This window comes from Delphinus delphis, chromosome 18 (genome assembly GCF_949987515.2).
Source record: "Delphinus delphis chromosome 18, mDelDel1.2, whole genome shotgun sequence".
NCBI lineage: Eukaryota > Metazoa > Chordata > Mammalia > Artiodactyla > Delphinidae > Delphinus > Delphinus delphis.
Window position 1 is genome coordinate 4,153,220 of NC_082700.1, and position 15,366 is coordinate 4,168,585.

Consider the following 15,366-nt stretch of genomic DNA (forward strand, 5'->3'; position numbering starts at 1 on the left):
CTTTTTTCGATAACGATAATGCCCTTTAAACTCTGGAGTTCGGAAGTGGCGCAAAATGTGATTCTAATACAAACTAGCCTCCCTCACACTTGAATTTCTTTGGTTAAGTTTCTAGCCCAAATCAGACTCTAAAGACATCGCTGTAAAAAAAAAAAAAAATTTTTTTCCCCTAGAGATTGAAACGACTCACCTCCCCTTGGACTACGAATCCCATCATGCAACGCTGCCAAAACCCCACCGCGGGGGGTGGAGCCGTAGGGGGGCCGGCCACGGCAGCGGCGCGTGCATTCTGGGCGTTGTAGTCTGGGGCCCCAGCCGCCGCCGGGACGCCCCACGTGGTGCGTGTGGCGGCCGCTCTGGGCAGCGGCTACCGCGCTCTGTCCGCGCAGCCCTCGGGGAGCGGGTCCCGGTGGGGGAGGCCGGCCGGCCGGCACGGCGCGGGCTGCAGGGAGGGCCGAGCAGCCCGAGGCTTCGCGACGTTTTTGCGACAGCGCGGCCGTGTTCCGCGAGTCCCCTCCCTCCGCTCTCTGAGGAGGTACCGGCTGTTGTGCGGCGCTGCCTTTCTGTCTGAGTGGATGGGAGAGCGAGCGAGCGAGCGAGTGAGTGAGTGTGAACGTGTGTGAGCGCGGCGAGGCGCGAGCGCCCGAGGGGCAGTCCGCCGCGCCGTCCTGCCGCTGCCCGCCGCGGGGGCCGAGCGCGCGGCCGGAGCGCAGGGTCCGGCGCCCCGCAGCCCGCGGGGACAAGGGCAGCGACCGCGCTCCCCGCCCCCAGCCCTCGTCCCTCACCCTTCTGCGCCCGGGGACCGCGCCGTCCCCCCCGGCCGGCCCCCGCCCCACCGCCCCCCTGGATGTCCCCGGCGCCCTCGCGGGGCCTCCTCCTGCCGCCGCGGCCGGGCCGGCGTTGCGGCCGCCGGGCGTAGAGCGGGCGGGTTCCCGGGGGCCGCGGCTGCCGGAGCCTCCCCGGTCCCCACCCCCGCCCCGCGGCGCCGCGACCCCGCTCCCCGGCCTCGCAGGCCGTGACAATGGACTATGACTTTAAAGTGAAGCTGAGCAGCGAGCGGGAGCGGGTCGAGGACCTGTTTGAATACGAGGGCTGCAAAGTTGGCCGAGGCACTTACGGTCACGTCTACAAAGCCAAGCGGAAGGATGGGTGAGTGTCGGCGTCGGGCGGGCGGCGGCGCCGGGCAGGTGGGCAGCCTCCCTCCGGCCTGGGTCCGGCCGGCCGGGCTCGGGGAGGAGCTGGTGCCGAGGGGGCCGGGCCCGTAAGAGACCCGGCGAGCCGCTGCCTCTGTCTCTCCTGGCGCCGCTCGTCGGGCAAGGGAGCTGTGTACTTTTTTTTTTCAGGGGTTTCGGTACAGATTTCTTTAAAATTTCGTTATGAAACGTCAGTTTAAATGATCTTTAAGGAGGGTCGATTTATTATGGGAACCTTCTGGGGCTTTCCTGAACCGCCTCTGGACTGACATCCATCAGTCTGGAAGGGAAGCTGGGATCCTTTTCCCCCACCAGTTTGTGATTGATTTACGATCAAATTCGGATTTTATTTTGGGGAAAAAAATCAGCAAGTCAGTGTGGTTCTGAAGAGTTCCTCTTGGTGATCACCTGCCGCAGAAACGTAGTAGTTACTCTTTCGATATCATTAGCTGTGAGTTTTACCTAGAACAATGGGGGTTTGGTGCAGGGTGGGTGGTGAGGAAAAAGGCTGATGACAAATAGGGGAGTCTTGTTCAGGCCGTTCCTCCCAGATGTAGCAGCTGGCAATGAACTTTCAATAATCTCTTTGCTTCAGATATTCTTCCCGAGAAATATTAAGTCTATGACTGGTAACGCTCCCAATTTAGTTTCCGAAACGGGCAGGTGAAGTGTTCATTTTTCCTTTGTCACTAGGTGAATAGCTTGTGATATTGACAAAAGAGAAGGCATTTCTTAGTTGAGAAAATATAATTTATTAACTCCTGTTTTCCTCTTCTAAAAACGGATGTTGTCTTTATCGCCTTTGACACTGTAGGAAACTGCTGGAAAGAGAACGTCAAAGCTTGTTATATAATCTTTAGATTTTATTATAAACAAAGTAGGTTTACTTGAACATCGCTGTTAGTTTGGTTAGCTGCTGTTTAACGTTTAAGATAATTGCTTTTTTCCCCCCAAATCACACAGGAGGGTATGTTCAGAACTATATTAGCACTAAAAAAATGAAACCATTCAAAAAGCTGAAGTTACCTGGGTTGGGGGGGAAGCCATATTTATAAATACTTTAGTATTCTAAATACTGGCGAAGGAAGGATCTACCTATTCAACATTTTTTCTTAGATTTACTGAGATATCTTTCTAAAATAACTTAAAATGGACTCTAAGAGGAAGAAGATAGTAATTCTCATTAATTTGGAATGTGCATTTCAGTGCTTACATGCAGCAGTAAAGCAGTACTGGTATATGCAGAAGGTAGGGATTTGAAAACTTGATACTGTGGGTGCTGCATGTCTTTAAAAGTACTCTTTAGCAGAATGGATAGTCTGGTGACACTTGAGAAATCAGCTTCTGGAGATGTTGTTGACTCTGTTGTTTAATTATATTTCTCATTGAAGTATTACTCTGTAATAACGTACATATTTAAAAAGTTATCCTTGTTAACTTCCCATACAATATTTTTTAAAGGACTTACACCATCTCCCTGTCCCCCAATATTATGTAATTTGGGGCATATTCATAAAATCCCTGATCCCATGAGATTAGACATTGTAGTGCATTTGACAAGTCTGTCATCTTTTTTATAAAATTCTGGTGATCTTAATTTCTTTCTAATCTCTCTGAGAAAAACCAGTGCTATTTTCATCAATTACCAATTTAAGCTAATAAAACATACAAATTTTATTAATTTTGAATTTACATTTTATGAAAAACTATAATATTGTTTACTAGCAAGAGGTACTTTTGACCACATTTTATATCTCATGGTCAAGTTTTAATTTAGGCTAAGAATAATTTTAGAAGATTAAATTATACAGTTTAAAATTAGCTGAATGTATAATATATGAACACTTCTTTGTCATTCATGATAACCAAAAAGTAGGTAGCATTGCATTTTGGAAAAAGTTAACTTTTTGTTTATAATTCTTTGGGCTCGTTTTCCAGTAGCCTCTAATGATTTTGTATATAGGAAGAACTGTTTTTTAAAAAAAGGATGAAATGTCAAGAGAGTTTTAAAATAACTTAAAACAGTTTTTGTGCTCCAGAGGGAATGTTTTTCGGCTTCTTATAACCTCACTCTGGTAAAATGAAGCATTGTATTTATGAAGCTCTTTTGATCTTATGTCAGTGAAATGTAATTTAGTGCATTTTAGTCCTGGTAAAATAAAATTTGTGGCTGTTTAATCTTTTATAAAAAGATGATGATCAAATAATTTGTTTCTAGTATTGATTTACTTTCAAATGAAATTATATATTCTGCAACTGGAATTTCAGAGAACTCTAGGAACCCAGACAATAACACCTTCAAAGAGAATACTGAGATTTACAATAAGATGAAATAAATTTCATTTAGATATATTTGGCTATTAAAATGAAGGTATCTAAATGTATCCTTTCAGTTGTCCAGTGAGCATCATAGACATGAATAATTAGTAATGGAATTTAGACCAGAGGAGTTAGCTGCTTAAATTATTGTTTTAGGAAATAAAACAACTTGAAAGGTCATTTCTTTGATTTTAAGTATTAATAATACTCTCCTGCTAGTATACCGCACTTTTGGTAAACTCAGCATTTTAAGGAATGTGGGGAAGGTGGAACACTTTATTTGAGGCATGATTATATACATGGAAAGGGGGCCTTTTATAGTTGTGTTATTTTCAGATTCTAATAGAGTTAAAACATAAATGCACAGTAAATCTTGGGAATAATTCACTCTCGCTGTCACCATAAATGAGATAGAGAGTGTCCTTTGTGTCTGAACACCAAAAGGGTACTCAGTGGGAAGCAGGGGGATTCATTTTCTTTCTGAGTCAATTGCATTTCCTCTTTGCAGAATTTAGGCAACCAAACTTATCTTGTTTAAAGGAATGGAAAAGTGTGAGAACCAGAAAACAGTTTGTGTTTTTAAATTCTAAATTCTCATTATTGGCACTGAACATTGTAGAATTTAAAAATTAATTTGGGGTAAGAGTTTGATTTCCAAATAAGAAAAGCAAAAAGACTTTTCTTGAATAGGGTTCTTAGGCTGCTGTACTCTGTGTTCAAAAGAACAGATACTATATAATTGGGATTGTGTGTGTGTGAATGTGAGAGAGAGAGAGAGAGAGAGAGAGAGAAATATACAGAAAACTTTTGTTGGGGCACTTTTGTAGACAGCACAGAGATTAGTAGGCAGTGGTAATGATAATAATAGCTAAGTTACTGAGTAAGTCTTAGGATCTGGGCAGAGCCCTTTACAGCCATCATCTGTTGCTTTACAGCCATCATCTGTTGAATCCTCACAAGTACCATACAAGTCAGTTGTGTTTTTTCAGTTTTATAGTTGAGGAAACTGAAGTTTTAAAAGGTTAAGCAAATTTGTCCATGGTTACATGACTAATTAAATGTCAGAGCTGGAATTGGGGGATTACAGGCTGGTCTCTTACTCCACAGCCCAGGCTCTTAACCATTATGCTTCATATTAAGATAAATATAAACATAGACATGGGGATTTGGTGTTTTAGTGGGTCATTCAGAAAACATGAATGCCTTATCACAGGACTAGTCTTTTCAATTAACTGATACTTTTTTAGTATGTTTCTGAACAGCCCTAGTTTTTCTAGTGCTGCAAAAGTAAGTGTGTAGCTATGTGGTGTATACACACACACACATGTATACGTGTATGTCTGTGTGTGTGTGTGTGTGTGTGTGTGTGTGTGTGTGTGTGTAGGACCAGACTCTAATAGGGCATGTTAGGATGTGAAAATTCTTCATGTAGTGCAAAGAACTCTAAGTTGGGGAGACTGGAGAACTGAGTTTGAGTTCAGACTCTGCCTCTGATCACCAGTATGACCTTGGGCAAATCATTTGCCCTTGTAGACCTTTGTTTCCTTATTTCTAAAATTACGGGGTTTGAGTTGATCATTTTTAGGGCCTTCCTAGTATTATAATTTGAGGAAGTAAAAATATAAAATACTTTTGCAAGATCAGGTAAGCAACCACTAAGACAAAAATTTTACTTTAGACAGTAATACACATCCATGTTTCTTAGTCTCATGCTTTAATGTGGGTTCTCATCAACTGCCAAAAAGAAAATAAGTAGCTTCCAAAGACTTGTCAGCTCCCTTACCTAACATGCCTTGTACCACTGTGGCATTCCCTCCTGTTTACATCTTAAGGTGTGGGATTTATGTGGCTGCTCCCATCCTGTGAACCATTCATTTGGTGGCTAGCACGAGGAATGCTTCTGATTTGATCTGCACTAGAGCTTTTAAGTCAGCTTTAATTCCTTAGCTGTGATCAGAACTTGGTTGGAACCCTTTATTTCCCCTGAAGGATTTGAATAGTTTTTCTTCTGAATATTGCTGAACCCTGTATCTAGGCTCAGTTTGATTTAAGTATTTCTTTAGATGTCAGAAATGCCAAATACAACATGTAATAATCCCCATCAGTGGGGATTTTGCATGCCCAATAAGGAATATTCCTTATAACATTTAAAAAATGTGATGGAAAGGGACAAGCAGAATATTCACTATGCATTTCTTATCTACTTGCAGTTGAATTTATCTGCCTGAATACTCAGTGCATTCAGATCCACTGGGTAGGCCACTTTGAGGTTTCATGCTTAGATCCCATTTTCTTTTTTTTTTCCTTTTTAAAATAATTAATTAATTTTGGGCTGCGTTGGGTCTTTGTTGCTGCGCGCGGACTTTCTCTAGTTGCAGCGAGCGGGGGCTACTCTTCATTGCGGTGCGCGCACTTCTCATTGCGGTGGCTTCTCTCGTTGTGGAGCACGGGCTCTAGGCATATGGGCTTCAGTAGTTGTGGCTCACGGGCTCAGTAGTTGTGGCTCGCGGGCTCTAGAGTGCAGGCTCAGTAGTTGTGGCGCACGGGCTTAGTTGCTCCGCGGCATGTGGGATCTTCCTGGACCAGGGCTCAAACCTGTGTCCCCTGCATTGGCAGGTGGATTCTTAGCCACTGTGCCACCAAGGAAGTCCCAGAGCCCATTTTCTTAGTAGCAAACTGGCAAATTAATTCATTTTGCATTTGCTTATTTGATTATTTTACTGTTTCTTCTAACATTGGAAGAAATCCATTCCCTCAGTCACTCAGCGAATATTTACTGGACCCTTCTATCAGCCAGGCACTGTACAAGGTATTGAGAATGCCAAGATGAATAAAATATTCCATTATTTCAGAAGACACCTACTGAGGAAACAAACGTAAATAAACTATAGCAATTTAATAAGCATTATGATAATTAATACAAGGTGCTATTGGAACACAGACATGGAAGCTCCCAACTGCTTAGGGTTTTCAGGATAAACCTCTCAGAGATGGCAGCACTTCGTTGAGTCTTGAAGGACAGGGAAGATTTCATCAGAAAGGGCATTTCTTTTTTTAACTTAGTTTCCTTTCTTCTTTTTTTAATTTTAATTTTTTGGCCACGCCACAGCGCATGTGGGATCTTAGTTCTCCAACCAGGGATTGAACCTGTGTCCCCTGCATTGGAAGGGTGGAGTCTTAACCACTGTACTGCTAAGGAAGTCCCAGAAAGGGCATTTCAAGAGGAATAGGACAAAGGGTTTTTTTTGTGTGTGCTCTTAAACACCCCAACAAATTTTGTGGGTCTGAATTACTTCTTCCCATGCCTTTCCTCGCCGCACCTTTTCTGTTGCCGGCATCTTTGAGCTCCTGCTGCTTGTGTAGTGCTACATACATGTGCTACAGGTGTTCCGTTGTACCCACTGGACATGATGAAGTCTCTGTGATTCAATATGGGGATACATTTATCAGCATGTACTGAGCACCTTAATTGTCTCTGTGGCAGTTTCCCATCACAAGAACATTGGTGAATCAGGGTACAAGCAGCCTCTGAAATCCACCTGTCTGATTTAGGAATATCTCTCATATGGAAGACTGCCATGGCAGAGCAGTGGCTCTGGATAGCAGATGGCTCTCCTTTGGCCTCACCTCCATGAGGAGTAGGGATCCAGAATTTTCTGTGCTGCTGAGATGGTGGTGGCCAACAGGTCGGAGGGGAATTCCTCTTGTTGGGACTCTCAGTTGTGTGAGAAGATGGTAGGGAGGTGGCTTCCGGCAACTGAATTTCAGCTAGGAAAATAGAAATAATGACAAATTATTAGAAGTTACTGTAGGTCATTTGCAAGCTTACCTACTTTTTCAAAAATTAGTTCTCTTGGCAATTGTGTTCAGAATTATGATTTACAAACATTTGAAATATGATCCATATGTAAGTTGGGACTGTATATGCCAAATCAGTGTTGATAAATATATATTCTTCCCTGTGGCTGGTGTCATCTTTTTTGTAGTGCCTTGTATTGTTGAATCCAACCCTCATTGTCTCTTTATGTTTTTATTCTTTTTCTGTTCTTAGCTGCTGCTAGAGAATGAAAATCCTACTGTCCTTACCTCTTTCAGAACAATTTGTAAATCCTTTCCTTCACAGCAGCTTAAGTAGGCCTTGGCCATCCATCTCTTTGTTATTTAGAAACTACTGTGATATTTTTTGTCTTAAAATATCTGTTGTCACCTCAAGGCAGTTCTTGAAGTTGTCACTAAAAAGTGACTTTCACCCGTTAGTTTGATCTTAATGCTTAAAGACCTTTAAGTTATCATTTTCTCAAGATTCTTCAGTATAGTGATTGTCAAAGTCACAAAACCAATCCCTGCTGTAGTAGGCTGCTTTTACTGATAGAGTTATGTCTTGTCCTTCAGGTGTGTTGTCACAGAAAAAATGCTGAGAATCCCCTTTTTAAAATTGAGATATATCACGTACCATAAAATTCACCCTTTTAAAGTGTGCAGTCTACTGACTTTTAGTGTATCCACAAGGCTATGCAATCATCACCACTACCTAATTCCAGAACATTTTTATCGTGTCAGAAGAAACCCCGTATCAATTGGTAGTCACTCCACATTCCCTCTCTTCCCAGCCCCTGGCAACCACTAATCTATTTTCTTTCTCTATGGATTTGCCTATTCTGAACATGTCATGTAAATAGAAATATATAGTATGTGGCCATTTGTCTTTTACTTAGCATAGCGTTTTCAGTGTTCATTCATGTTGTGCATGTGTCAGTGTTTCATTCCTTTTTATGGTTGAAAAATATTGCTTTGTATGGATAGACCACATTTTGTTTATCCATTTATCAGTTGGTGGACATCTAGGTTGTTTCTACTTCTTGGCTATTATGAATAATGCTGCTATGAAACTTCATGCGCAAATTGTTGTGTAGATATATGTTTTTGGTTCTCTTAGGCAAATACCCAGAGTCATATGGTAACTCTATGTTTAGCTTTTTGAGAAACTGCCAAACTTTTGAAAGCAGCTGATAACCACTTTTGAGTGGCTTTACCTTGACTTTGGTTTAGAACCATGATTTGTCCTCTGTCCACAAAACCTGGACACCTTAATTCCCAGGGCACCTTATTAATCAGTAGCCCACCTTATTCCCAGGAAGTGTTCACACACTAGTCTATTGTGGCGATTCTGCAATACAGACTAATCCAGCTGCTCCTCCTCCATCAAATCAGACCGCCTTCCGAGCTTGTTCTCAGGCAGCACCTTGTGCTGGGAGCAGTTTTCCCTCAGCTGAAATTGGTTGTAACATTTAGCTTCAGAAATCTTAACTACCTTATCTTAACATACAACTCCAGTAATTCTCTCTTCACTCACCACCCCGCAAAACAGTTAGTTCTTCATAGATATATTATGTAACTACATTAGTGTATATGTGGTTAATGTTTATATGTCCTTTGGGTCTTTCTGGTGAAGGTTTATGGGTTAGATATTATGGATTTCCTCTAGGGCAGTAATTGTGTTCCCCTTACTTCCTGGCATATTGTCAAATGTCGACAGGTATTTAATACTTTTTAATTTTTGGTGTACCTAAAATTCATATTTGAAAATTTTCCTTTTAAACTTGCTAGACTTAAAAACTTGAGCATATTTTGGAATAGAAAAGCAGCGCCTTGTGAAAATACCCTGAGAAGCAAAGTTTGATGGGCTGGTTAAATTGATACCAGGAACAGAATTGAACAAAACCAAAGGCCAAAGGCAGATGCAAGCTTTGTTAATTGACTGAACCAAATAGAAGTCCCAGGTATTTGAAAAATTGAGCCACTACAAAGAATAAAGTATTTTCTAAAGTATACCTTGTAAATGAATCAGTTTACATGGGGATCACACCTATATTTCTAACCTTAAGGAAAATATAATTAGTCTCTGAACCAGAGTTGACATTTAGTTTGTTTAAACTCTGTGGTTGTTTCATATTTGAAGTTTCTTTTTGTTATGTGAATAAAAAATTATATAGTTTAACAACTACTCAAGGTAACTCAGTTACTCCTCTCTCTAGATAAGCTCTTTAAAATCCATAACTTTATTATAGCCCATGAATTCTAACAAATAATCTTAAGGAGAGGAATTCTTCACATCATGATGCCTACTCTGGGTGTTTCTGTACACCTGAATTTTATAGCTTTTCTAGAGAACTAAGGGATTTTTAAAAAAAACCAAAAACCCAAACTTGTCAAACAGTGGTATTATGGTTTATATTAAGCAAGTCATTATTTTAGGGGAAAGAGGAGGTAGGTATTGAAAAATTATTTTTATGAGGCTTCTGTTTTAAGGAAAGCCGATAAATCGTGCAAAATTTAAGCTCGTGTAGAATAAATACATTTGTTTGGAGTTTTTTCACTTTATGAAAGAAGCCCTTTAAGTAAGGGAGCTCTCCTAGCATACTTATCCTGTGACTCAGTTTGCCAAAAATTCAGTTTATACACATTTTCCAAGAAAATGTTAAGCACAGAGTAAGGAGTATTTGTATTTGTTTTCTAGTGCTGACTTAACATTGAAGGTTCTTTTAAATGTAAAATTAAGTCATTTAAATATTTGATGTTCCATTATAGTCTCTCTTTAGCTGTAATTTTGCGGGAGGGCAAATATGTGTATTTACAGTTTATTTGGTCTCTGTTCATTGAATGTCTAATGGGCCAGGTTCTGTGCCAGGTATAGGTGATTCAGCAGTGAACAGGCCATAGTTGTAAGTCGTTAGGGAACTTAAAGACTTTGAGGGGCACAGGCAAGTAAACAGGTAATTACAATACAGTGGTATACAGCTGTGATGGAGAAAATGATTAATGAAATCTACTGTGACGTTATTTTTTTTCATTCAAGAATATTATGCGGGACTTCCCTGGCAGTCCAGTGGTTAAGACTCGCGCTTCCAATGCAAGGGGCGTGGCTTCGATCCCTGGTTGGGAAACTAAGATCCCACATGCTGCACAGCCAAAAAATAAATAAATAAATAAATAGATCCGTCGGATGGAGAACGTTGATTTTTTTTAAAAAAAGCATATTATGCATCTTTCCATGTCAGTAAATATAGCTCTAAATCATCAGTTTTAATTATTGCTGGCATCACATTATACACACACACACACACACACACACACACACACACACACACAGTAGATATGTATCCAGTTAACCAGTTCTCTAGTGATAGATGAAATATAAGTAGTCTCTAAATTTTAGACATTGCAGTTAGGGAAGTACCTCCTAGAAAATATGACTACAGTTCTTCAACATAGTATCAAGCTCTTGCAGTGGAATTTTAGGGTCAAAGATTGTATACTTTCAACAGCTGTATTTCTGTTATAAAATAAGATTGGATTATACAATTAATAAACTCTCAGGATAAAAATTCAAACAGTGTGTAAGAATATGCCGGAAGATCATTGTCAGCCCCTCTTTGTATATATGCGTATGGGAGCAGATACATATCTGGATCGACTTTAAAATTTACTTTACTATTTCATTCATTTTGAGCAAATAATACATGAGTATGCAAAAAATGTAAATATACTGAGGAAGTGAAAACTTAAGTCTTCTCACCTCTGTCTCCTCCAGGCACTCATTTCTTCTTTCAGAGCTGTCCACTGATACGTTTCTTGTGTATGCTTTCCAGTTTGTGGACACAAACATCTTTGGACTTTATGGTATTATTTTTCATGCATAACTCTTTTATTTTTATAAAGTCACATTTATCAGTGGCTGCTGGGTTATGTGTAAGAATTAGTTAGAAAGGACTTTATGTCATCTTTAAACACAAAATGTATGATGGCGTATACGTATATTTTGTTCCTTGCTTTTCTCAGTTCATATGTTTTAGAGACTGGTAACAGCACATGTAACGTAATTCATTTCATCAGCTCGTCATTCTTTTTTATGAACATAATGTAATATACATATCCAGTTGAAGGACATTTAGGTTGCTTTCATTTTTTTTTTTATGCCCTTAAGCAGTACTGCAATAAATGTCCTTTATATCAGTCTTTCCACACAACATTCTCTCAGATGGAGATAGAACTTCGCAGGTACCCAGAAAGTTCCCCACAGGGATATTTGCTGTGGATGATACCACTGGCAAGGAGCAAAGTCTTCATGAAGCAAGAGAAACTCCCTTGCTATATCCACAGGGAGTTTTATCCCTCCTGGCTTCTCTCAAAAGTTCTAGAGACTGATCATCACGCCCAAGCACAAGTTACTGGTAACGACCCAGTACATAACTGCTAGACTGCTGCAGTGCAGGTCAGTTTCCCCGGAATGTCTCTTTAACAGGCGTAGGCTTCAGGCTCTTTGGAGGTCCAATCTTATGCACCATTTATACTCCCATCAAAACTCCCAAAACAAAACTTAATCTGGAAGGAAGAAATGGAAATAAATATAATAATGACATGCTTGAGTCCTGGGGTTAAATGCATTGTAAAGTTGGAATTGTTTATTCTTTTGGAAATTTTGCCTTAGGTTTTCTTTCCCCACATAGTCCTATGTATTTTAGATTACTGGTTGGCATAAAAAAATTGAGTCTTGTGGATACTTAAGATTACAGTCATTATTAAGTTTACATGTTATTTTATGTTCACTTTCATCAGATGATCTTTCTCTCTTGTTTCCTGTTGCTTGGCCTTGGTCATCCTTTCATTTCCTGACCAGCACTGACCTTCCTATACCCAGTCTTTTCCTTTTCTCCCCTTTTTGGCTTGCTTTTTCTGTTTGATACTGATTTTGGCTTTGGCCTTGCTCCTTGTCACCAGTCTCAGTAGGATTCCCCTCTGGACTGGCCTCCTTTTCTGCTGCCAATGGAATTTCTTGACTTTGTGTATTCAGCAGAGGGAATTATTTATGTAGGTAAGCAGGCAGCTGATTATCTACTAGACAGTTCTGATGTATTTTATTAATTTGGAAGAGACTTTTAGAAAGTTTTAAGTACTGCTAAACATAACTCTTTCTTCATAGACATAATTTCTCCTCAACAGAAGTTGGAAAGTACTTACTCCTTATAGATAGATAAGAAGCTGAAAAAGTACGCAAACATTTAATCTTTTTATCTGAAAATCTATTTTAGTACACAAGAGTCCAGGGCTGCTTGAGAGTTTAAACCAGGTACCCTGTAGCCAGAAGTTACTACTGTCCTGTTTTAGCCAAGACTAGCTGACCTGCAGAGCCCCTTTAGGTTTTTGACATGTGCTAGGCTTGGACATGCAGACGTGGAAAACATAAGGAAGTCTGTCAAAGTAGCACACACTTCACATATTTCATCTGTTTCTCTTCCGGATTTTTTTTTGTGGGGGTGGGATGGGACCGTTCAGTTTCGGAAGGTGATTCAACCCGATCTTCTTTAAGTACTTGAAGTTTTCATTGCAAGCAAAAACCACTAACCAAGTATACCACTTTTTAACCTTTATTTGACTTGGATCATGTAGCGTTTGCCCTATTTCTGTTGCACTTTGTGAGAACTGGACTCACTGAGTTTAAGTATGCTTGCTGCTTTTAAATCAGAATGCAGTACAATTACATTTTTCCTGAGTGAGATTCTGTGCTATGATTACCCCGGAAATGCTTTGGAATGTAAGATAACATTTGCCACTAGGTATTCATTATTTATTTTAAAGTATTTAAAAAGTAGTTTTGATTTAGTTGCAGTGTACTAAGTAGGGAAATTAAATACCAGTTGTCTTCATGGAGGAAATATTAGTAAAACCTTTTAAGAAGTTACACATTTATACTTCGTAAGGTTTTTTAATAGCTTTATTGAGATATAATTCACATACCATACAGTTTACCTGTTTTAAGTGTACAGTTCACCATCTTTTAGTGTATTTACAGAGTTGTGTGGCTGTCACCACAGTTTAATTTTAGAATATTTTTATCCCCCCTAAAAGAAATCCGGTATCCATCAGCAGTCATTCCCCTGTCCCTCCAACCCTCCAGCCTTGAGCAGCCACTAATCTGCTTTCTGCCTCTGGATTTGCCTGTTCTGAACATTTCATTTAAATGAAATCATCTAATATGTGGTCTTTAGTGATCGGCTTCTTTCATTTAATATAATGTTTTCAAGGCTTATCCATGATTTAACATGTATCACATTTTGTTTAGTCATTCATCAGTTGTTGGATATTTAGGTCATTTCCACTTTTTGGTTATTATGAATAATGCTGCTGTGAACATTGGTATACAAGTATCTGAGTCCCTGCTTTCAGTTCCTTGGATATATACCTAGGAGTGGAATTGCTGGATCATATGGGAACTGAATGCTTAACTGTTGAGTAACCACCAAACTGCTTCCTCAGTGGCTGCACCATTTTACATTCCCACTAGCAATGCACAAGTGTTCCAATTTCCCCACATCTTTGCCAACACTGATCCCGCCCCTTTTTTTTAATATAGCTGTCCTTACGGCTATCAAGTGGTATTGATTTGCATTTCCCTAATGATGAATTGTACTTATTGTATCATTCAGTATCAGTAAATACTTCTCATGTACTTATTGATCATTTGATTATCTTCTTGTAAAAACATATTTATATCCTTTGCTCATTTAAAAATTGAGTTATTGGGCTTCCCTGGTGGCGCAGTGGTTGAGAGTCCTCCTGCCGATGTAGGGGACGCGGGTTCGTGCCCCGGTCCAGGAAGATCCCACATGCCGTGGGGGCGGCTGGGCCGGTGAGCCATGGCCACTGAGCCTGTGCGACCGGAGCCTGTGCTCCACAACGGGAGAGGCCACAACGGTGAGAGGCCCACGTACCGCAAAAAAAAAAAAAAAATTGAGTTATTTATCTTTTTCATTATTGAGTTATAGGAGTTCTTTCTATACTCTGGATACTAGACCCTTATCGGAGAGATGATTTGCAAATGGCCAATAAGCACGTGAAAAGATGCATCATCAGGGAAATGCAAATCAAAACTATGAGATATCACTTCATACCTGTTAGGATGGCTACTTTTTTTTTTTTTTTTTTTTTTTTGTGGTACGCGGGCCTCTCACTGTTGTGGCCTCTCCCGTTGCGGAGCACAGGCTCCGGACGCGCAGGCTCAGCGGCTGTGGCTCACGGGCCTAGCTGCTCCGCGGCATGTGGGATCTTCCCAGACCAGGGCACGAACCTGTGTCCCCTGTATCGGCAGGTGGACTCTTAACCACTGCGCCACCAGGGAAGCCCAGGATGGCTACTATTTTAAAAAAAAAAAAAGTGTTGGCCACTTGTATATCTTCTTTGGAAAACTGTCTGTTCAGGTCCTTTACCCATTTTTTAATCTGGTGGTTTGGTTTTTTGTTTTTAGTTCTCTGTATATTCTGGATACTGATTCCTTATAAGATATACAATTTACGAATATTTTCTCCCATTCTGTAGGTTGCCTTTTACTCTGTGGATATTGTCTTTTGACACATCAATGTGAAAAATTTTCATGAAGTCCAATTTGTCTATTTTTTCTTTTATTTCCTGTGCCTTTGTTGTCATAATCCAAGAAATCATTGCTAAGTCAAGGTTGTAAAGCCTGTAGTTTGTAGTTTTAGTTCTTTAGGCCATGGATCCATTTTGAGTTAGTTAGCCAGATTTTCTCCTAGAAAGTTTGAACTAATTCATCCTCTCATTCATAATGAACAGGAGTAATGTTTGCCACTCCCTTGATCAGTGTTTTTATTATTTAATCTTTAAAATAATTTTCTTTTAATCTTTGTAAATTTGATAGGAAAGCTATGGAATCATGGTTTTATTTACATTTGTTTCATTAATATTTAAACTTACAGTTTCTTGTTTTTTCATTATTTAATTTCTTTAGTGAATTGCCTGATCATATTTTACCCATTTTCCTATAATAGTTTTCTTAAAT

General features: G+C 40.1%; 1 protein-coding gene across 3 annotated transcripts in view; it reads left to right on the forward strand.

Annotated features, from left to right (window-relative positions):
• Positions 1 to 524: 524 nt before the first annotated feature.
• Positions 525 to 15,366, forward strand: part of CDK8 (cyclin dependent kinase 8) — a 105,607-nt gene continuing 90,765 nt past the window's right edge. For all 3 annotated transcript variants that reach the window (XM_059995815.1, XM_059995816.1, XM_059995817.1), the window contains exon 1: positions 525 to 1,149. In XM_059995815.1, coding sequence (XP_059851798.1) covers positions 1,022 to 1,149 — 128 coding nt within the window. In that variant the 5' untranslated portion in view covers positions 525 to 1,021. The remainder of the gene's footprint in view (positions 1,150 to 15,366) is intronic.